Source organism: Pleurodeles waltl, chromosome 2_2 (genome assembly GCF_031143425.1).
Source record: "Pleurodeles waltl isolate 20211129_DDA chromosome 2_2, aPleWal1.hap1.20221129, whole genome shotgun sequence".
Taxonomy (NCBI): Eukaryota; Metazoa; Chordata; class Amphibia; order Caudata; family Salamandridae; genus Pleurodeles; species Pleurodeles waltl.
In genome coordinates, this window is record NC_090439.1 from 454,344,306 (window position 1) to 454,366,204 (window position 21,899).

Sequence of the window (21,899 nt, forward strand, 5' to 3'; positions counted from 1 at the left end):
TGTTCAGCACCAGTTCCTTTTCCAACAACCTCTCTAACTTTCGCTCCTTGCTTCCCTTTTTGTCGTCTACAAGATACTGAAAGGCTGTCTGCAGTTATTTATAGTGATCCTGGAAAAAAGGTCATGTTTCCATACTGTTGATGATTTTATAAAGCATATTCATGGCAATGAAAGTTAATGATCATCCTCTGTGTAACAGAATGAGGTGTTGGGTACTGTTATACTGCATTTATCGCTTCTTAGTGTGTCTCAGGTATTGAGATTATTGGTTCTCTGCTCCCCAGTTGAACCACACACTGAGGACTGTTCAAATAAAGATGTATATAAAAGTTTACAGTTGGGCTATACCAGTTTCTACAACAGGAAGCAAGATGTTATTCACATAAGATGAATATACAAATTATTTTTTATGAGTATTTTATTTCCCTGCTCTTTTCCTTGACCAAGCACTCGGTTTACTTAAACATGGTATTGATGATTTGCAAGCATTTGTGAAATAAACTCAACACAGTTGTGACCACTATATTCATCTTTGTGTTTCTACCTTTTAGGAGCCCTAACCAATACCATCCTTCAAAATGCAGCGACACTTTCTACAGGCTTTGAGCCACCACACAGACTATGTATATTTGGTGTCCTCCCGAACCAGTCAGTTTCAACAGTGTTGGTGCTTAAAGCGGTTCCCAAATGCACCAGTTAATAGACAACAAATGGCTGTCGTCCTCGCCTCCCAAAAAATGTGGCTGCATGTATCCCCTCCACACAGCGAGATGCCAATAAAGAAACCACTTGACATGCCTCCAGTCCTGCCAAGGGACCCACTTCCAAAAGAGCCTGAAAAGCCCAGCACTGTAGCAGGCCCAGGTGTCACAGAAGAGTCTGCTTCAGGCAGCACCACTGACGCTGGGGTGACACCTAGCGCAGGGGAGACTGACCCCTTGCAAGATCGATCACTCACTCTGTTCCAAAGGTTCAAAAGAACTTTTAAGCAGTACGGTAAAGTTATGATTCCAGTGCATCTTGTGACATCTACCATTTGGTTTGGATCTTTCTACTATGCAGCTATGAAGTAAGTACATGTGTGGGAAGATCATGTGTATGCTTTCTTTTTCTTAGACTCTGTTTATTTGTAACGCTTTTCTCATGTCCTAAAGGGAAAGATGGTGGGAAGGTAAGGCTTCTCATATACAGAATCAAATGCAGGAAAGATCTTAACAATTAAATATCAAGTTAGGGGGTTTATTTTTCAGGGGAGATGAGGGTGTATACATATAAGCTTTCCCATCTAGTTGTGGGCACCCAGTGAAGGCTATGTATATATATCGGGTTGTCAAATGTTTAGATAGTTAACTGCTGTTGTTAGGATCATTAGTGCAGTCTTCACCAAACGATTACAGAAAAGAAGCACCCTGGTTTTCGCCACAGTGCCTTAAGCTAAAAAGCCATTTTGCTCATCATCAACATTTGTACTTCCCTTGGTGTTTTAGAAAACAAAACCACATAGACGGTGAAGTCTTTCAGTCTCTGTGAAAGCCGTCAACGTTTTTTTAAAGCGCAGTGCTAGCTAAATCAAACTGAAAGGTTCTGTTTGCGGAGATCTCTCTTCATTAACAACGCCTGTTGTGGGCAGCTGAGCATTTTTACAATTGATACTGTTGCCTTATCACCATTACCCCTTCATAGTCATTTTCAACCATGCTCTGTCTCAGATTTACCCTTTATGAACTCACTCCAAAATCTTTTCCATCCCATGTTTTAGAAATGGGGTCTCTGGTTGGCAGTGGTTTGCACCATTTCCAAGTAAGGCCCTCAGTCTAGTCAGGGAGCCACACAGCAGCTTATCTGAGAAGCAATGTGTGAAGTGTGTGTGTGTATGTATGTATGTATGTATATGTGTGTGTATATATATATATATATATATATATATATTAGTCCCAAAAGGTCCAGATAAGGGGCGCTTACTTCATGTCGGTGCCTACGCCAGGGAAGGACATTTCCCTTATTTAATCTTCACACCAGCTTGACATTTATGTCAAAGAAGCAGCACTCACAGGATTGCACAAATCTTCATTTAATATGTGAAATGATCCCAAACAAACCAACGCGTTTTGACCCTCACGGTCTTGATCACAGTGATAACACAATCCATTAAGTGCCCTATTTATGCTAATCCTCGCAGCCATGCCCTTATGTGGCATTCTGGGATATGTAGTCTGCACAATGTATACATATAATGAATTAAAAGTTCAATACAATCAATTATAAACACCAAACCAATACACTAGCTTGCACCCACCAAATTTCCATGGCAAAGAAAACTAAAAAAACAAATGTTAACATAACAAAAAATTAGAATAACAACCAATACTCTACTCATTACTCCAATTAATCATGATTTACACTCGCCATTATCTAAATCCAAATGTCACAAATATATATAATCATATATAGTATCAATCTCAAATTCCACATATATATTTTCAGATCATGTCCCTTTACCTCATTATAGGGTCTAGTGCCCCAACCACTAGGACTTTTAACTATCCAATTTTCTACAAATAATATGATCAATTACTTTTTACATAAATAATATAACACAATTCATATTGTACAACCATAATTATAAATGACAGTGTCATTCTTCGATTAGTTTTTAATCTGATGATATATCTGGACTCCAAACGTCTCAATTTCTGAACTCTATCACCTCTCCGTTCATGCTTTTGTATCGTAGCAATGCCATAAATATTTAATGAACAGCCAGTCTGATTCTGGATGGGTTTTCAAATGCTTGGTCATAGCATAAGTATTATCCTCATTTTGCACAGCTCTGATGTGTTCTAAGATACGCTTTTTTAAAGGGCATATAGTACTGCCAACGTATCTAAGACCACATCGGCATTATAAAACATATACCACAAAAGTTGTTTCACATGTGATTCTTTCTCTAATCATAATCTCTTTTCCCCTAACATCTGTTATAGCCTTTTTGTTGCAACCAATTTTGCATGCTTTGCACTTTTACTTTTTGCAACAAAAAAAGCCCTCATTTGCATCTGCTAACCAATTAGGAATTTTAGGAGTCTCAAAGTGGCTTTTCACTAACATATCTTTTAAGGATGGCACTTTCCTATATGTAATTGAGGGGCGAGTACCCACTCTCTGTCCAATACCACTATCTCTTTGGATCAGATACCAATGCAAAATGAGGATAATACTTATGCTATGACCAAGCATTTGAAAACCCATCCAGAATCAGATTGGCTGTTCACGAAATATTATGGCATTGGTACGATACAAAAACATGAACGGGGAGGTGATAGAGTTCAGAAATTGAGACGTTTGGAGTCCAGATATATTATCAGATTAAAACTAAGATTCCGTTTGGGATTAACTGCGACAAAGAATTATACTGTCATTTATAATTATGGTTGTAGAATATGAATTGTGTTATATTATTTATGTAAAAAGTAATTGATCATATTATTTGTAGAAAATTGGATAGTTAAAAGTCCTAGTAGTTGGTGCACTAGACCCCATAATGAAGTAAATGGACATGATCTGAAAATATATATGTGGAATTTGAGATTGATACTATATATGATTATATATATTTGTGACATTTGGATTTAGATAATTACAGTGTAAATCATGATTAATTGGAGTAATGAGTAGAGTATTGGTTCTAATTTTTTTGTTTTAAAATTAGTTTTTTAGTTTTCTTTGTCATGGGAGTTTGGTGGGTGCAAGCTAGTGTATTGGTTTGGTGTTTATAATTGATTGTATTGAACTTTTAATTCAGTATATGTATACATTGTGCAGACTACATATCCCAGAATGCCACATAAGGGCATGGCTGAGAGGATTAGCATAAATAGGGCACTTAATGGATTGTGTTATCACCGTGATCAAGACCGTGAGGGTCGAAACGCATTGGTGTTGTCAACATGCACAAGTAAATATATCACCTTTTAAAGGTTTCAATGAATCTTAATCCTTAGGAATAAATGGCAATTTATTTTTAACTCCTTAGCTGCTGGACTTTCCATCTCCCCCCAACCCCCTAAACCCCTGGTCTGAGTCCTTTTTTAGTTATTTGGGGTAGTTCACGCTAAGGCCTTCATAACATTTTGTCCACATAAGCTATTCATGCCAAATTTGCGTCCTTTTTTTCAAACATCCTATAGATTTTAAAGGTACCCAGAGTTCATGGGTTCCCCTGGAGGAGGCGGAGAAATTAGCCAAAATACAGCTAAAATCGTTTTTTTTTCTGAAAAATTGGGGAAAAAAGGGCCGCTGAAGAAAGCCTGTGGTTTATTCCCTGAAAATGGCATCAACATAGGGTTTGCAGTGCTAAAATCACCATCTTCCCAGCTTTCAGGAACAGGCATACTTGAATCAGAAAACCACACTTCAACAAAATTTTGGCATTTTCCTGGGACATACCCCATTTTTACTATTTTTTTGTGTGCTTTCAGCCTCCTTCCAGTTAGTGACAGAAATGGGTGTCAAACCAATGCTGGATCCCGAACAGCTAAACATTTAGTAAAGTAGGCAAATTCTGAATTTAGCCAAAGAGGTCATTTGTGTAGATCCTTCAAGGTTTTCCTACAGAAAGTAACAGCTAAAATAAAAATATATTGAAATTTAGGTAAAAAAAGAGCCATTTCCGGCCACGTTGTCTTCAACTTTTTCCAGCTATGGCAGATTTTTTAAAGCAATATACCGTTACGTCTGCTGGACTCTTCTGGTTGCGGGGATATATAGGGCTTGTAGGTTCATCATGAAACCTAGGTACCCAAAGCCAATAAATGAGATGCACCTTGCAATGGGTTTTCATTGTATACCGGGTATACAGGAATTCATTTGGTGAAATATAAAGACTGAAAAATAGATATCAAGGAAACCTTTTAATTTCTAGAATTGGCCCAAGATAAGGTGTTGAGAAGCAGTGGTTATTTGCACATCTCTGAATTACGGAGTCCCCATACGAGCATGTGAATTATAGGGCATTTCTCAAATAGACTTCTTTTTTACATACTATCTTAAATGTAGAGAAAGACAAGGAGCAATAGTACTTGTTCTGCTATTCTGTGATTCCCCCAAATATCCCGATAAAAATGGTACCTAACTTGTGTGGGTAGGCATACTGCCCGCGACAGGAAATGCAACATGGGCACATCACATTTTTACATTCAAGTCTGACGTGTTTTTTGGAAAGTGTCTAGCAGTAGTCTTTGGCCTCTAACTCAGCCAGCACCTCGGGAAACCTATCAAATCTGTGCATTTTTTAAAAACTAGACACCTAGGGGAATCCAGGATGGGGTGACTTGTGTGGCTCTCACTAGGTTCTGTTACCCACAATCCTTTGCAAACCTCAAGATTGGCAAATAAAACACTTTTTCCTCATATGTAGGTGATGGAAAGTTCTGGAATCTGAAAGGAGCCACAAACTTCCTTCCACCCAGCATTCCCCCAAGTCTCCTGATAAAAAACGGTACCTCCCTTGTGTGGGTAGGCTTAGTGCCCGTGTCAGGAATAGATCACACAACTGTCATTGTTGGTCCTTACATGAGGGCATCTGTTGTCCCTGGGGTCATCCATTCCTGACGCAGGCACTAGGTACAGGCACTCAGGTGGGGTAGCGTTTTTATCAGGACAGGTGGGGGAAACACTGGGTGGTTGCATTTTTGTGGATCCCAGCATATTCCTGTAGTTTGTGTGACTGTAATGCAAGAAAAAAATGATTTTTTTTTAAACATTTCAGCTTTGCAGGGTATTCTGGGTAAGAAAACTTTGGGGAATCCACACAAGTCACACCTGTGGACTCCCCCGGATGTCTAGTTTCCAGGATACCTGGGTTTGGTAGATTTCCCTATATGGCTGCAGAGCCGAGGACCAAAAACACAGGTGCCTGCCTTATAAAACCAGGTTGTTTTGGGATAGATAATTTTGATGTCTCCACAATAAGATTTGGGCTGTGGAGTTTGGGGCTGAACTAAATTGGGGAGCTCCCAAGAGCGCACTCTCTCTGTGCTTGCCGCCACATGCACCCGCTCTCTGGGTTGGGCTAACCCCTTATTGTCCCGCTGCACAGACTGTACTTGCGAAGGGACAGCAGGACGGTCTTCATCACCTCCCTCATAATCACTGGAAGAGTAGTTATCAAATGGGACTCCCCTGACTGAAAAATCACAGAGTCTGCACCATTGTCCTATCCCTCAGATGCTGTATCAGTATCTGCTGTCTCTCTCTCTGATCCTACATCAGAGCTGTCCTCTATAACCCGACCTAGGGCATAAGCAGCAGTCATCCAGCGAGATGCCATCTCTACTACTGGCTAAACTGTCGCTATAAAACACTAGCCTACGTAGACAGTATCACAATATTGCTGGTGGGTGAGTGTGTGTGATACCTGCAACAGTAGAGGTCACCTTACCTTTGCTTCTTCTCTCAATCAGCATGTTCTCTCAAGACACCCTAAAAAACAAAAGACACACTATTACTTTACCTTGTTACATACCACTCGGCACAGTCTTTAGTGCCTCTAGCGCCCAGCCCGACAATCATTATCGGCTCTTCCACTCCCATTACTTCCTCTTCCAATTCCCTCACTACCACCCTGCAAAAGTGTCCCCTCGCACATACATTTGATTTGTATTATAGCGCAGGTAATTGTGAGAAAGCCTCTTTCTAGCCTTGTTACCCCCACTTTTGGCCTGTTTGTGAGTGTATGTCAGGGTGTTTTCACTGTCTCACTGGGATCCTGCTAGCCAGGGCCCAGTGCTCATAGTGAAAACCCTATGTTTTCAGTATGTTTGTTATGTGTCACTGGGACCCTGCTAGTCAGGACCCCAGTGCTCATAAGGTTGTGGCCTATATGTATGTGTTCCCTGTGTGGTGCCTAACTGTCTCACTGAGGCTCTGCTAACCAGAACCTCAGTGGTTATGCTCTCTCATTTCTTTCCAAATTGTCACTAACAGGCTAGTGACCAATTTTACCAATTCACATTGGCTTACTGGAACACCCTTATAATTCCCTAGTATATGGTACTGAGGTACCCAGGGTATTGTGGTTCCAGGAGATCCCTATGGGCTGCAGCATTTATTTTGCCACCCATAGGGAGCTCTGACAATTCTTACACAGGCCTGCCACTGCAGCCTGAGTGAAATAACGTCCACGTTATTTCACAGCCATTTTACACTGCACTTAAGTAACTTATAAGTCACCTATATGTCTAACCTTTACCTGGTAAAAGTTAGGTGCAAAGTTACTTAGTGTGAGGGCACCCTGGCACTAGCCAAGGTGCCCCCACATTGTTCAGGGCCAATTCCCCGGACTTTGTGAGTGCGGGGACACCATTACACGTGTGCACTACATATAGGTCACTACCTATATGTAGCTTCACAATGGTAACTCCGAATATGGCCATGTAACATGTCTATGATCATGGAATTGCCCCCTCTATGCCATCCTGGCATAGTTGGCACAATCCCATGATCCCAGTGGTCTGTAGCACAGACCCTGGTACTGCCAAACTGCCTTTCCTGGGGTTTCACTGCAGCTGCTGCTGCTGCCAACCCATCACACAGGCATCTGCCCTCCTGGGGTCCAGCCAGGCCTGGCCCAGGATGGCAGAACAAAGAACTTCCTCTGATAGAGGGTCTTACACCCTCTCCCTTTGGAAAATGGTGTGAAGGCAGGGGAGGAGTAGCCTCCCCCAGCCTCTGGACATGCTTTCTTGGGCACAGATGTGCCCAATTCTGCATAAGCCAGTCTACACCGGTTCAGGGGACCCCTTAGCCCTGCTCTGGCGCGAAACTGGACAAAGGAAAGGGAAGTGACCACTCCCCCGACCTGCACCTCACCTGGGAGGTGTCCAGAGCTCCTCCAGTGTGCTCCAGACCTCTGCCATCTTGGAAACAGAGGTGCTGCTGGCACACTGGACTGCTCTGAGTGGCCAGTGCCACCAGGTGACGTCAGAGACTCCTTCTGATAGGCTCCTTCAGGTGTTGCTAGCCTATCCTCTCTCCTAGGTAGCCAAACCCTCTTTTCTGGCTTTTTAGGGTCTCTGTCTCTGGGGAAACTTTAGATAACGAATGCAAGAGCTCATCCGAGTTCCTCTGCATCTCTCTCTTCACCTTCTGCCAAGGAATCGACTGCTGATGCGCTGGAAGCCTGCAAAACTGCAACATAGTAGCAAAGACGACTACTGCAACTCTGTAACGCTGATCCTGCCGCCTTCTCGACTGTTTTCCTGGTGGTGCATGCTGTGGGGGTAGTCTGCCTCCTCTCTGCACTAGAAGCTCCGAAGAAATCTCCCGTGGGTCGACGGAATCGTCCCCCTGCAACCGCAGGCACCAAAAAGCTGCATTACCGGTCCCTTGGGTCTCCTCTCAGCACGACGAGCGAGGTCCCTCGAATCCAGCAACTCTGTCCAAGTGACTCCCACAGTCCAGTGACTCTTCAGTCCAAGTTTGGTGGAGGTAAGTCCTTGCCTCCCCATGCCAGACTGCATTGCTGGGAACCGCAACTTTTGCAGCTACTCCAGCCCCTGTGCACTTCCGGCGGAAATCCTTCGTGCACAGCCAAGCCTGGGTCCACGGCACTCTAACCTGCATTGCACGACTTTCTAAGTTGGTCTCCGGCGACGTGGGACTCCTTTGTGTAACTTCGGGTGAGCACCGTTTCACGCATCCTCGTAGTGCCTGTTTCTGGCACTTCTCCGGGTGCTACCTGCTGCTAAGAGGGCTCCTTGTCTTGCTGGACGTCCCCTCTACCTCCTGGCGCAATTTGCGACATCCTGGTCCTTCCTGGGCCACAGCAGCATCCAAAAACGCTAACCTCACGATTTGCAGCTAGCAAGGCTTGTTGGCGTTCTTTCGGCGGGAAAACACTTCTGCACGACTCTCCACGACGTGAGGGATCCGTCCTCCAAAGGGGAAGTCTCTAGCCCTTGTCGTTCCTGCAGAAACCTCAGCTTCTTCTGTCCAGTAGAAGCTTCTTTGCACCCACAGCTGGCATTTCCTGGGCATCTGCCCATCTCCGACTTGCTTGTGACTTTTGGACTTGGTCCCCTTGTTCCACAGGTACCCTCGACTGGAAATCCATCGTTGTTGCATTGCTGGTTTGTGTCATTCCTGCCTTATTCCCCTATCACGACTTCTTTGTCCTTTGGGGAACTTTAGTGCACTTTGCACTCACTTTTCAGGGTATTGGGGTGGGCTATTTTTCTAACCCTCACTATTTTCTAATAGTCCCAGCGACCCTCTACAAGGTCACATAGGTTTGGGGTCCATTCGTGGTTCGCATTCCACTTTTGGAGTATATGGTTTGTGTTGCCCCTATCCCTATGTGTCCCCATTGCATCCTATTGTAACTATACATTGTTTGCACTGTTTTCTAAGACTATACTGCATATTTTTGGTATTGTGTATATATATCTTGTGTATATTTCCTATCCTCTCACTGAGGGTACACTCTGAGATACTTTGGCATATTGTCATAAAAATAAAGTACCTTTATTTTTAGTATAACTGTGTATTGTGTTTTCTTATGATATTGTGCATATGACACTAAGTGGTACTGTAGGAGCTTCACTCGTCTCCTAGTTCAGCCTAAGCTGCTCTGCTAAGCTACCATTATCTATCAGCCTATGCTGCTAGACACCCTATACACTAATAAGGGATAACTGGGCCTGGTGCAAGGTGCAAGTACCCCTTGGTACTCACTACAAGCCAGTCCAGCTTCCTACAGTAATGACTGCCTTTACTAATCCACTCAGCTGTTCACATATAATACAGTTTTGATCCTTGTGGTAGGGATATAAACCTTCTGCACTACTTTATGGCATCAAAACTGCCCCTAGTCAAAAGTCTGATCCTTTTCTAGCAGAAACATAATCACAAGAGTTACTTGACTTTTTGATTCCTGCCTAAAAGCTACAGTTGAAACGTGTTTGTTGAAGCATTTGCATTGCTTTGAAGACGCAAGCTGCAACTGCAAGAGAACTGGTGACGAATATGTAAAGAGATCACTTTTCTAAGTGAGTGTGGTTTTCTGGGAGCCGATCATAGCCCCCAGCGAAACCACACACGCCTTGATAAAAGTGATTGCTATAGATAGATCTATCTATAGACATATTTATTTATATATATAGGTCTCTATATATTTTTAACAGCTGTATGGTTTCTTTGGGGGCCATAGTGGCCCCCAGGGAAACCATACAGCTGTTAAAAAAAAATATTGCCCCCACAGGTGGGTCGGCAGTGAGCAGGGTAACCCCGTCAATTTCAATATTCATATTTTTTAATATAATTAAAACATATATATATATATATTTTTTCACACTGGGGGCGATCTGGTGCGATCGCGCCCCTCCAGGGGTGAACCTATCTTTTCACAAAAAGTTCAGAAAGGGAGAATCTCCCCTTTCAAACGAGGCCTTCCCGAATGTTGGGAAGGCTGTTGGGGCCTGTTTTCGATAGTGACATCAGTGCACTTCATGGTATGCTGATGTCACAAAGGGGTGGGGGGAGATTCCAGGGTTTTTTCTTTTTGACCCCCTCCCTGGTGTCGGCCACTGGTCGTGGCTCGCACCAGGGAGTTAGTGCGGGCATCGGCTAGTGGCCGACAGCCTAACTGAAGCGGTGAACACAAATTACCTGGGATGTGTCAAAAACAAAGACGATGAGGGCTACAGGGAAGGTGAGGTGTCGAAAAGCAAAGTAATGGTTGGTTCCTTACTGCACAGGGGAGGTGATGCATCGATTTTTTTTTTTTTTTTTTTTTTTTTTTTTTTTTTTTTTTTTTTTCCTCGCAGGAGAGGTGATGTCAGTTTCTTATTGGCCGGGAGGTAATGCATTGATTCATATCCTTGCAGGAAAAGCGATGCATTGATTTCCAGAAACGCAGCTTCTGTTCCATACTACAGTGCGGTGTCGATGAGAAGTTGATACCCCAGCGACGATGCGTGGAAAATCCAGATGCACTGCGCTGATGGAGAAACGGGTGCTGCATAGATTTTTCTGCAGCGGTGCATTGGTGCATGGATTTTCTCCTTCAGGTCACCAGCTTACACTTACAAAGGCCATGGGACTGGAGTTGGCACCACTTGACAAATCAGGACTCCCAGCAGAAGAGCGCGGGCACTGACAGATGAAGTCTTTGATGTCCCTGAGCCTTCTTAACAGGAGGCAAGCTCAGTTCAAGCCCTTGGAGAACTTTGGAAAGCAGTCTGTAGAAAGCAAAGTCCAGTCCTTCACTCCTAGGACCGAAGCAGCAGGCCAGCCCAGCAAAGTAACAGACAGAGTGGCAGTCCCTCCTACAACGTCTAGCTCTTCGTCCAGGCAGAATGTCCTCAGTCCAGAAGTGTTCTACCCTTGCAGGGTCAGAGGTCCAGCACTGATACCCATATCTACCTTTGAAATAGGCAAACTTCAATGAAAAATCTTTGTAATGCACAAGATCCTGCCTTCCCTGCCCTGGCCCCAGACACACTTCAAGGGGCTGCTCCCAATGGTAAATTACACTTAAATGATATTTCAAGGCAATCCCCATATTAGTCTATGGGAGAGTGCGTCCTTGCAATAGTGAAAACTGAATTGGGCAGTATTTCACTATGAGGACATGTAAAACACACCAGTACATGTCCTGCCTTTTAAATACACTGTGCCGTTCCCATTGGACAGCCTTGGGGCTACCTTAGGGGTAACGTTCATGCAGTAAAAGGGACGTTTTGGGCTTCTCATGTGGGTACACTTACAAGATGGAAATGGCAGTTTAAAACTGCCCACACAGACACTGCAGTGGAAGATCTAAAACATGTTCACTAGGCTACTTCTGGGTGGAGTAATCAGTGCTGCAGGCCCTCTAGTAGCATTTGATTTACAGGCCCTGGGCACACATGGTGCACTATACTTATGACTTGCTAATAAATCCAAGATGCCGATCATAGATAAAGCCAATCACTAATACCATTTAGACAGAGAGCACTTGCATTTTAGAACCAGTCAGCAGTGGTAAAGTGCCCAGAGTTCTAAAGCCAGGAAAACCGAAGTTCAGCACAGGACTAAAAACCGGAGGTCAGAGACAACACGTTTGGGGATAACCCTGCAAAAAGAGCCATTTCCAGCACAATGGCATTTAATAGGGGTACATCAGGGTAGACAGTTTATATCCCACTACAAATCTTTAATCAAACATTAGTCCCTTCTTCGCCTGATCCACCACAGCATTTATGGCACCTGATATTTTATATCCAAGACTGATTTTAATTCCCTACTGAAGCAGTCATATCGAAGCATTGCATTAGGATCTCTCCCAGACCTATTTGGTTCCAAGATCTAAACCATCGAGAGTGACTAGCCAGCTCTCCCTTCCTGTCTTTCCAGCTCCTTTGTTTTAACTCATTTCAACAGAACAAACGGTCTAAGTGATGAATAGAGGAAATAAATGCTGTAGACAACTGCACCCTGGTGTCCAGCGTTTATGACTCCAACCATATTGCACCTAGATTTTTATTAAATATGCTACTTGCTTCTCCAAGCAACTTTTATCATCTGGCCTTAATGGAAGTACCTTGTTTTCTGAATTTCCAAGCGCCCTGCAGTTTGTTGCTTCACCCGCAACTCCAGTGTCTCACTTGTTTCTCCTATTTTCTTCTCACCCTCCCATTCCTCTTTTTTTTGTTTTTTGTTTGGTTTTTAATCTGAACCTCACTTGTGACATTCAGATCTTCATTACTTGTTGCATTTCTTTCTGCTGCACAGTATTATTTGTAGGGGACGGGCCGGTACCCAAACCAAGCAGCCACTGTTAATGGCCATCTCCATGAATGTCTGACATCTCTCTGGCATAGCCGTTTTTGAAAAAGGTCCCCATTCTCTGCTTAAAAGACACTAGCCTAGTTAGTTTTTTAAACATTCTGCAGAGTAGGAGCCTTTAACTTAGTGCTTTCATACCTTTACCATGATCTGTTCTTTCTCTACACAACAATTTATTGTAGAAACCTCACTCTTCAGGTTCTGCCAGATGTAGAAAACATGTGCTCTACTGTTTACGTGAGGTTCGAGTTATCCTGCCACTGTTGCTTTTCTCTTGAAGGGCTAACCTGATGCTTGTTTTGGTCCTCTCTAGATTTGTATATTGCAGTGGGTTCTACGGAGTCTTTCTGCCACAATTATTACTAAAGTCAAAGCAGTAGAGAATCATGCTGCTTCCTTTATCTTTGGTTTGAAATGTATGATTACATCATTGGCACGCAGTCAGAGAAGAACCATATGTCTTAAGGTAAGTAAACTCCACTGTTAAGGCCCTTTCTTTCTTGTTAACTTGCTTTTGCCATGATGGACAGTGAGACCCATGATGATGCTGGGTGCTGAAAACCAATTTATGTATTGGTCAGAAATTTGGTGTTAATTCATGCCATGCTCTTGGCTTCTCCATCTAAAACTTTCATCCTGTACGTTTCTGCTTTTGAAGACAATTTTCCAAAAGGTAGGTGCTCTCTGAAGGACTCATCTCTTTAGACGCACGTATGATCTGCAGCCCAGCTGATTATCCGGGCTCTAGAGAGCTCTTGTTTCTATTGGAATCATCACATCTAGGGCTTTCCACTGCTGGAAGGTCACTGGCGCGGCCACTCCGCCAATGTCTTCCCTTTGGTGCGTTTCTTGTGTATGTGGCAAGCCACTGGCGCTTTTTTTTTTTTTTTGCTTATGTACAAGACTGACTGAGCAGCTGCCTCGTGGCTTTCTGTTTCACCAAAACAGTCACTTTTATTTGCAGCCTGTGCCCCATGGTTAGACAATTAATTCTCAGTGAAGTCCTCAGTCTTTCCTTCAGTTGTCTCAGGACTGACATTTTTAAAAGATGCCAATTTAACTAACCTCTCTCCACCCATGAGGAAGCATGCAGGGCATAGTTTTGCCCCTTGCTCAGTCTCCTCAAACGGTCTGAAATAGTTATCAGTGGGCAGAGGGCGCAGTTGCCCACATTAATTTCAACAAGTTCATGTGGGGTTTCCCCAGGGAGTATCATATCTGTTTCTGCACTATTGCTGGTAGATTCTCCGTCTCGAATGAGACTTCACTGCTTGATTCCTTCAAGAAGCAATGGCTGATTGAATGGGATAATTGTACTCTTAATAGGTTTGTTCCTATTCTTACCAGACTTGCAACCATGTATCCTGATCCAACCAAGATTTATAATGCAATTGTGCAAAACTGTGCTGATGACATTGAGGGCCCCATGCGGCATTCGCCTGGCTCTCTCTTGCTGGTTATTTAGAATCATGTTTGTTCTGCTGGCAGATTTGGGGACTGACCAATAAGTAAATACTCTATCAGATACCAAATGAGAATTTTAAATTAGATCCTGGAGTTGAGTTTACCATCTTTAATTCTTGGCACCAGATTAAAGGGTGGCAGCTGAGGAGACACAGGAGCAGCAGGGCTAATGCTATACTGAAGCTTTGCACTAAGCCTGTTCCATTTATACATGGAAATGTGTGGGACCTCCATCACCCGCCATCTAGGAATTCCCTTTTCAGATATCCACCAAAACTTAGAGCAGAAATAAACAATTTTAGAAATAGGTTTTGGTGCACAGTCAGGCAGTGTAGAATTATGTACAGTAAAGCAGTGTAGAAATGTTCATGTAATAGTGCCTTTCCTCTGGAACTAGTAAAATAAACTACATGTGATGGAATTTAGCAATCACATATTGCAGAGTTCTTTATTTGGGATGAGCAAGACCAACAGGAGAACAGTGTAGTGAGCTGGAAAAAGTTGATTGCACTAGACACTGCCTGTTGGATGCAATCCAGCTCTCCCGTAGTGTTGCCACACTCTTAGAGGAATATTAGTGCTTGCAGCTGTTTCACATAAGGGGTGCTTTCTGCTTATGTTACCATTGTGTTTTGTTGATACTTAATATAGTATAATTGGTTGATTTTACACATGCCCCATGGGCGTCTGTGTTTAGTGGGAGTGCCTGGCTTCTCGTTCATTTTGTTTCTACATGAAGTCATAGGCTTTGCAAGATATCTAAATCTTTTTTTTTTTCTTTTTTTTTCTCGTTTTTTTTAAAGCGGAAGCCATCCATTTATTTAATCTTTATGTAGCAGACGCGTAACTCCCCTTTGTCAGGAGAAACGCATTAGCAGGTATTATTTTGATCTTTTCCAACCAGTAATATCCCCCTTTTGGCTTCTGTATCTCAGGTCTTAGCTCAAAGCAGTGTCTGTTTCCAGGACTGCTTATTTTACCTTTAAACATGATGGCAGAGGTGGATCGCTAGGCATTTCTGGTATGCCATTTCCCATCTATCTGCAACACATAGACTGATTCTAGCACCTACTTCTCTTATTTTTCACCCTTTATTCAGTTTTGTCCTTTCCAAAGCTGTAGGGAGTTCGGTTTCTGATTTTAGTCCTCACCGTACATACTAGAGGCCTGTTCTTGCATTTTGTGTGGCAATGTAGGAAGCTAGCCTGGTTTGTAGTGGGTACCTTGGGTACTTACACCAGGTCCAGTTCTCCCTTATTAGTGTAATGTAGTAGTGTTTTAGCATCTTAGGCTGATAGAGGTAGCTATAGTAGAGCAGCTTAGGCTGATCTAGGAGAGATGCAAAGCTCCTGCAATACCACTTATAGTTAAACAGTACTTATACACAAGTAAAGACAATACTCAGTGTTACCAAAAATAAAGGTATTTAGTTGGGTGACACAGTACCAAAAATATCTTAGAGACAATACTCCTTCTAGAGGTAAGTAGTATACACTAGACACCAAAATAAGGCAAGTGATGAGACATAAGATAGTGCCAACAATAGGAAATGCTATAGAAGGCAATGGGAGAAAATAGGTCCAAGGGCAACACAAACCATATACTAAGAAAGTGGAATGTGAATCCCTAATTCCCCCCTAGACAAGTGTAGTGTGTGCAGAATCGCTGGGAGAGTAAGAATAATCAAATCAAATCAAATCATTAACATTTATAAAGCGCGCTACTCACCCGTGCGGGTCTCAAGGCGCTAGGGGAAAAAAGGGGGGGTTAATGCTGCTCGAACAGCCAGGTCTTTAGGAGTCTCCGGAAAGCGGGGTGGTCCTGGGTGGTCCTGAGGCTGGTGGGGAGGGAGTTCCAGGTCTTGGCCGCCAGGAAGGAGAAAGATCTCCCACCCGCCGTGGAGCGGCGGATGCGAGGGACAGCAGCAAGTGCGAGGCCAGAGGAGCGCAGGTGGCGGGTGGGGACGTAGAAGCTGAGGTGTCTGTTGAGGTATTCCGGTCCCTTGTCGTGGAGGGCTTTGTGTGCGTGGGTGAGAAGTCGGAAGGTGATCCTTTTGCTGACTGGGAGCCAATGCAGGTGTGCGGAGATGTGGCTGCTGCGGGGTACGTATAAGGATGAGGCGGGCCGAGGCGTTTTGAATGCGTTGCAGGCGATTTTGGAGTTTGGCTGTGGTCCCGGCGTAGAGGGTGTTGCCGTAGTCCAGGCGGCTCGTGACGAGGGCGTGGGTCACGGTTTTTCTGGTGTCGGCGGGGATCCAGCGGAAGATCTTACGGAGCATGCGGAGGGTGAGGAAGCAGGCGGAGGACACGGCGTTGACTTGCTTAGTCATGGTGAGAAGAGGGTCCAATATGAAGCCGAGGTTGCGGGCGTGGTCTGTGGGGGTCGGTGCGGTGCAGAGGGCCGTGGGCCACTAGGAGTCGTCCCAGGCGGACGGGGTGTTGCCGAGGATGAGGACTTCCGTTTTTTCAGAGTTCAGCTTTAGGCAGCTGAGCCTCATCCAATCTGCGATGTCCTTCATACCCCCTTGTAGGTTGGTCTTGGCGCTGGCGGGGTCCTTGGTGAGGGAGAGTATAAGTTGGGTGTCGTCGGCGTAGGAGGTGATGATGATGTCGTGCTTGCGTACGATGTTGGCGAGGGGGCTCATGTAGACATTGAAGAGTGTCGGGCTGAGCGATGAGCCTTGAGGTACGCCGCAGATGATCTCGATGGGTTCTGAGCGAAACGGAGGGAGGTAAACTCTTTGTGAACGGTTTGCGAGGAAGGAGGCGATCCAGTCCAGGGCCTGGCCTTGGATCCCGGTGGAGCGGAGGCGGGTGATTAGGGTGCGGTGACAGACGGTGTCAAAAGCAGCCGAGAGGTCGAGGAGAATGAGGGCGACTGTTTCACCGTTGGAGTAAAGGTAAGTAAATTACATCACCCCAGAGCCCAGAAAAGCAGGAGTAAAGTACTGCAAGTTTCCTTAGGACACACTACACTTTGTGATTGGAATTAATGCAAGAACCAACCAAGTCTGTAAACAACAACTGCTGGATTCCTGGACCTGATGACCTGCAAAAGAAGGGGACCAAGTCCAGAAGTCGAAAGAAGTTCCAGAAAGGACAGGAGCCCCTGCCAACCCAGAAGAGGGTGCAAAAGAAGAGTCCCTGATTGGACGAAGACTGCAGAAATGCACCCCAGGAAGATGTCAGCGGGTTCCTGTGTGATGCGAAGGATGTCCCACGTTTTGAAGTTGGATGTAGACGAGATTTGGTGGTGGATTCCTCAAACAAACCTTGGTTCCAGCAAAGCCGCGTTTTGCATCAACTAGGCACTCTCTGGACACAGGAAGGACCTGGGGGCCTCAACTCTGTGTGAGGTGGAAGAGGGGGATCTCAGCTCTTCAGAGAGCCCTCAGAGCACCAGATAGCACCCGCAGGTGTCCCAGGACACAGGGACAAAGGAGGTGCAAAATGTGGTTGGTGCAGCACTACAAAGGAAGGTCCCACGCCGCCGGAGATAAACTCAGCAAGTTGAGCGTCGCAGGATAGAGTGCTGGGGACCTGGGCCAGACTGTGCACGAAGGAATTTTGCAAATAGTGCACAGAGGCCTCAGGAGGTGAAGAAGAGACTGTGCACAGGGGTACTGTCGTTCTTGGGGAAGGCAAGGTCTTATCTCCTCTAAATTGCAACAGCAGGGCCTCAGGACAGTCTGTGTCGATGGGGTCCACCCTCTGTGTTCCAAGGTGCATGCTCGTCGCCAGGAGAGGAGTCCAAGAGAACCGGTCGTCGACTTAGAAGGTGCCTGATTAAGCAGGGGAGTGACTCCATAACCACACGGGAGATTTCTTCTGTCCTTCTGGTGCAAGGTGAAGACCGGGAGTCTACAGAGCGTGCACACCGTGGAAAATGTTGCAGTTGCTGGCTGGAGTTCAAGTTGTAGAGGAAAAGTATCCCTTGTGGATACTTTGTTGCTTTTACAGTGGTTCCTGGAGCAGGCTGCGGTTGATCCGAGGTCAGAGGATGAAGTAGTAGTTGCAGAGGATTCATGCTGGAAACTTGCAAGTAGAATCTGAAGAGAACCCACAGTAGACACCTTAACTAGCCCTGAGAGGGGGACTGGCTACCTTTATCAGCTAAGGACCTGCCAGGAGGGGTATCTGACATCACCTGCTGGCACTGCCACTCGGAGCCCTCCAGAGTGCCCCCACACCTTGCAAAGCAAGATGGCTGAAGTCTCGGACATACTGGAGGAGCTCTGGCCACCACCCCTAGAGTGGTGATGGACAGGGGAGTAGTCACTCCTATTTCCTTTGTCCAGTTTCGCTCTAGAGAAGGGGACAAGGGGTCCCTGACTGGTGTAGACTGGCTTATGCAAGGAGGGCTCCATCTGTGCCCTTCAAAGCATTTCCAGAGGCTGGGGGAGGCTACCCCTCCCCTGTAACACCTATTTCCAAAGGGAGAGGGTGTAACACCCTGCTCCCAAAGGAAATGCTTTGTTCTGCCTTCCTGGGACTGAGCTGCTCAGACCCCGGGAGGGCAGAACCATGTCTGTGAGGTGGCAGCAGTTGTCGCTGCATTGCAAGCCTCAGGGAGCTGGTTTGACTGTACTATGGTCCATGGTGGAGCCCTCAGGATGAATGGACTTAGCTCCCCAATACCAGATTTGGAATGGGGGACAATTCCATGATCTTAGACACCTTACATGGTCATATTCGGGGTTACCGCCGTGAACCTACATATAGGTATTGACCTATATGTAGTGCACGCGTGTAATGGCATTACACGCACTCACAAAGTTCTGGGAATTGGCCCTGAACTATGTGGAGGCACCTTTGCTTGTACACACTTAGTAACTTTGCACCTAGCCTTCATTAAATGAAGGTTAGACATATAGGTGACTTATAAGTTACTTAAGTGCAGTAAAAATGGCTGTGAAATTATGTGTGCACTATTTCACGGAGGCTGCAGTGGCAGTCCTGTGAAAGGGTTTGTCTGAGCTCCTTAAGGGTGGCAAAAGAAATGCTGCAGCTCATTAGGATTTCCTGGACCCCCAATGCCTCGGGTACGTAGGTACCATATACTAGTGACTTATAAGGGGGGGTCCAGTGTGCCAATTGAAATTGGTAAATGAAGTCACTAGCCTTAGTGACAAATTTAAAAGCAGAGAGAGCATAAGCACTGAGGTTCTGATTAGCAGAGCCTCAGTGACACAGTCAAGCACTATACAGACACACACATTAGGCCATAAACTATGAGCACTGGGGTCCTGACTAGCAGGATCCCACTGAGACAGGCAAACACATACTGACATACTGGTAAAAATGGGGGTAACATGCCAAAAAAGATGGTACTTTCCTACAGGCAATGTCCTTGTGTTAAACACAACCCCTCCCACCCATTCCCCCGTATAACTTCAGATTTGTGTCTGTGTAAGAAAACACCCAGATAATTGGGGGAATCAGTGCACCAGTGTATGGGGTGTTCTATATCACAGGGCACAGTAGCATCCATCAGGGGGAAAAGTTTTGACTTGCTCCGGTTAATCAGTATGATGGAAAAAGAGCCAAATTGTATTACTTTGCATCTGAGAGGAGGGAGGTTGATGGGTGGCTCATGTATGGACAATAAAATGTATGTACAGTGAGGCCAGAAGTGGGCCCTGCCGAACTCTGAGGCCTCTGTCCAGATGACACAAGTGCCTGACGAGACGATCTATGGCAATGATCAAAAGTAAGGGGGAAGAGCGCACAGCCCTGCTGTGTGCTTCTAGTTATCAGAAAACTGCACTATTTACCCTCCGACACGCCATAGGAGCATTTTAAAGTAGCATTAGGAGGCAACGAAAGCCGTTGGGTGCCCCCAGTTTGGCCAGCGTCGCTCGTAGAAACGGCCATTCCTGCGAGTCAAATGCTTTCTCAGCATCTAGAAGGGTAACGGCTGACGGGATATTGGGAGAAATCCGGTTTAGTACAGCAAAAATAGTACAGAGGTTAATAGCTATGGAATGGTGAGGCACCAAACAAGACTACATGGGGGATATTATGTGTTCCATTAAAAGGGAGGGACGTGGGTATAACTCTAGCCAGAATTTTATTATTGTGATTCAGGAGTGATAATGGCCTATAAGATGTACAAAAATGAGCTGGTTTGCCAGGGTTTAGTAATAAGATGATGACTGATTCTCGGAGAGTGGGGGTAAAGTGCCCACAGTGAGAGAGTCCAAAAGGCAGGGGGCTAGGATGTGTTTATATGCCTTGTAAAAGTTCTCTGTAAACCCATACAGGCTAGGGACTTTAGAGCCACACAGAGCATTGATAGCCTGTGGTATTTGTTCATATGTAGTAGGGCCTGCCAAAAATTGCTGCTGTCCAGCTGTGAGCCCTACCACAGATATCTCTGCTAGGTAGTGAGTCAGAGCAAACTTGTTCATACGAGTTGTTTACAAGTATTGGTAGTGGGTTAAGAATATCTGAGCAGTAGTGGCAGTGTCATTAGCTGTCATACCATTTGTGTGCCTGAAGACTTGTCACATATATGGTGTGATAATTCGGTTATAAGAGTCGAGCCAGTGTCTCTCACCCTCTCCATACTTGCACACTATCATATTTATCCATGTAGTGACCTCTCGTTCAGCCAATTCTTGGCACTTGTGCAACTGTTTAGAACGGTTATGTAGTTGAGCAGGTTGCATACCACCCATGGTGACCGAATTCATATCTTGCAGCTCCCCCTCTACCCTTGCCAACTCGTTTGAAATACTACAAAGGACCCCCATACTTGGCAATACATATTCTTCGTATATAGATATGCCTTAAAGACTTCCCAGAGTGTGAACTGTTTTTCCATAGGTCAGATGTTAATCGTGGAATATTCGTTTATTGTGTTGCAAAGTTTAGAATGGAAAAACATTGTCATGCAGTGCGTTTTCAGGAAAACGTCAGTGTGAGCAGTTCATATATGGGACAAGTAAAGTCGCTATAACAGGGCGTAGTCAGAAAGGTTACAGAGTATGTGTGACATCTGTTAGCCAGACAATGGTTCCACGGGACAAATACCAATGATCAAAACGGGCCCATAGATTATGTGGGGAAGAATGAAATGTGTAGTCTCTGGTTTGCAGGTAGCTAGAGCGTCAAGCATCACTAAACTGGACAGTGTTTAGGAGAATGGTAACTGCCTGCAGAGAGCAGGTTTTCGTAATTGTCTTGGAGCCGGTGGTGTCTAATGGGGCACGTGATATTAAAATCGCCTCCCGTCAGCCATAATTGGACTGTGAGCAGCCCATTAGAGTGGAGATCACATGATAAAATTCTGGGGAATCAGTGTTTGGTGCATAAATATTGACAAGCAATATTGGACAACTGTTCTGCCAGCCAAGATACCATACACAAGCAAGTACCAGCCTTCGGTATCAGAAACACAGTCCTGGCATAGAGAGAGGATACTCTTATGGATCAAAATACAAATGACCCGCCATTCCCCAGCAGTAAGAACTGTAATAGGCGATGAAGCGGTTCGAACCCTGTTTCCCCTTCCTAGGGTTATTAAGGCCTCTGAGGTTCCATGTTGTACACAGGAGATCAAGCCCCGATTACCTCCAGAGCTTGTGATCGTGCAGTAGGAGACAGTAC

At 44.9% G+C, this 21,899-nt stretch overlaps 1 protein-coding gene across 2 annotated transcripts in view; it reads left to right on the forward strand.

Annotated features, from left to right (window-relative positions):
• FAM210A (family with sequence similarity 210 member A) overlaps nt 1–21,899 on the forward strand; it is an 80,587-nt gene that overhangs the window by 6,325 nt on the left and 52,363 nt on the right. For both annotated transcript variants that reach the window (XM_069219920.1, XM_069219919.1), the window contains one exon: nt 552–1,069. In XM_069219920.1, the coding sequence (XP_069076021.1) occupies nt 579–1,069 (491 nt within the window). In that variant the 5' untranslated portion in view covers nt 552–578. The remainder of the gene's footprint in view (nt 1–551; nt 1,070–21,899) is intronic.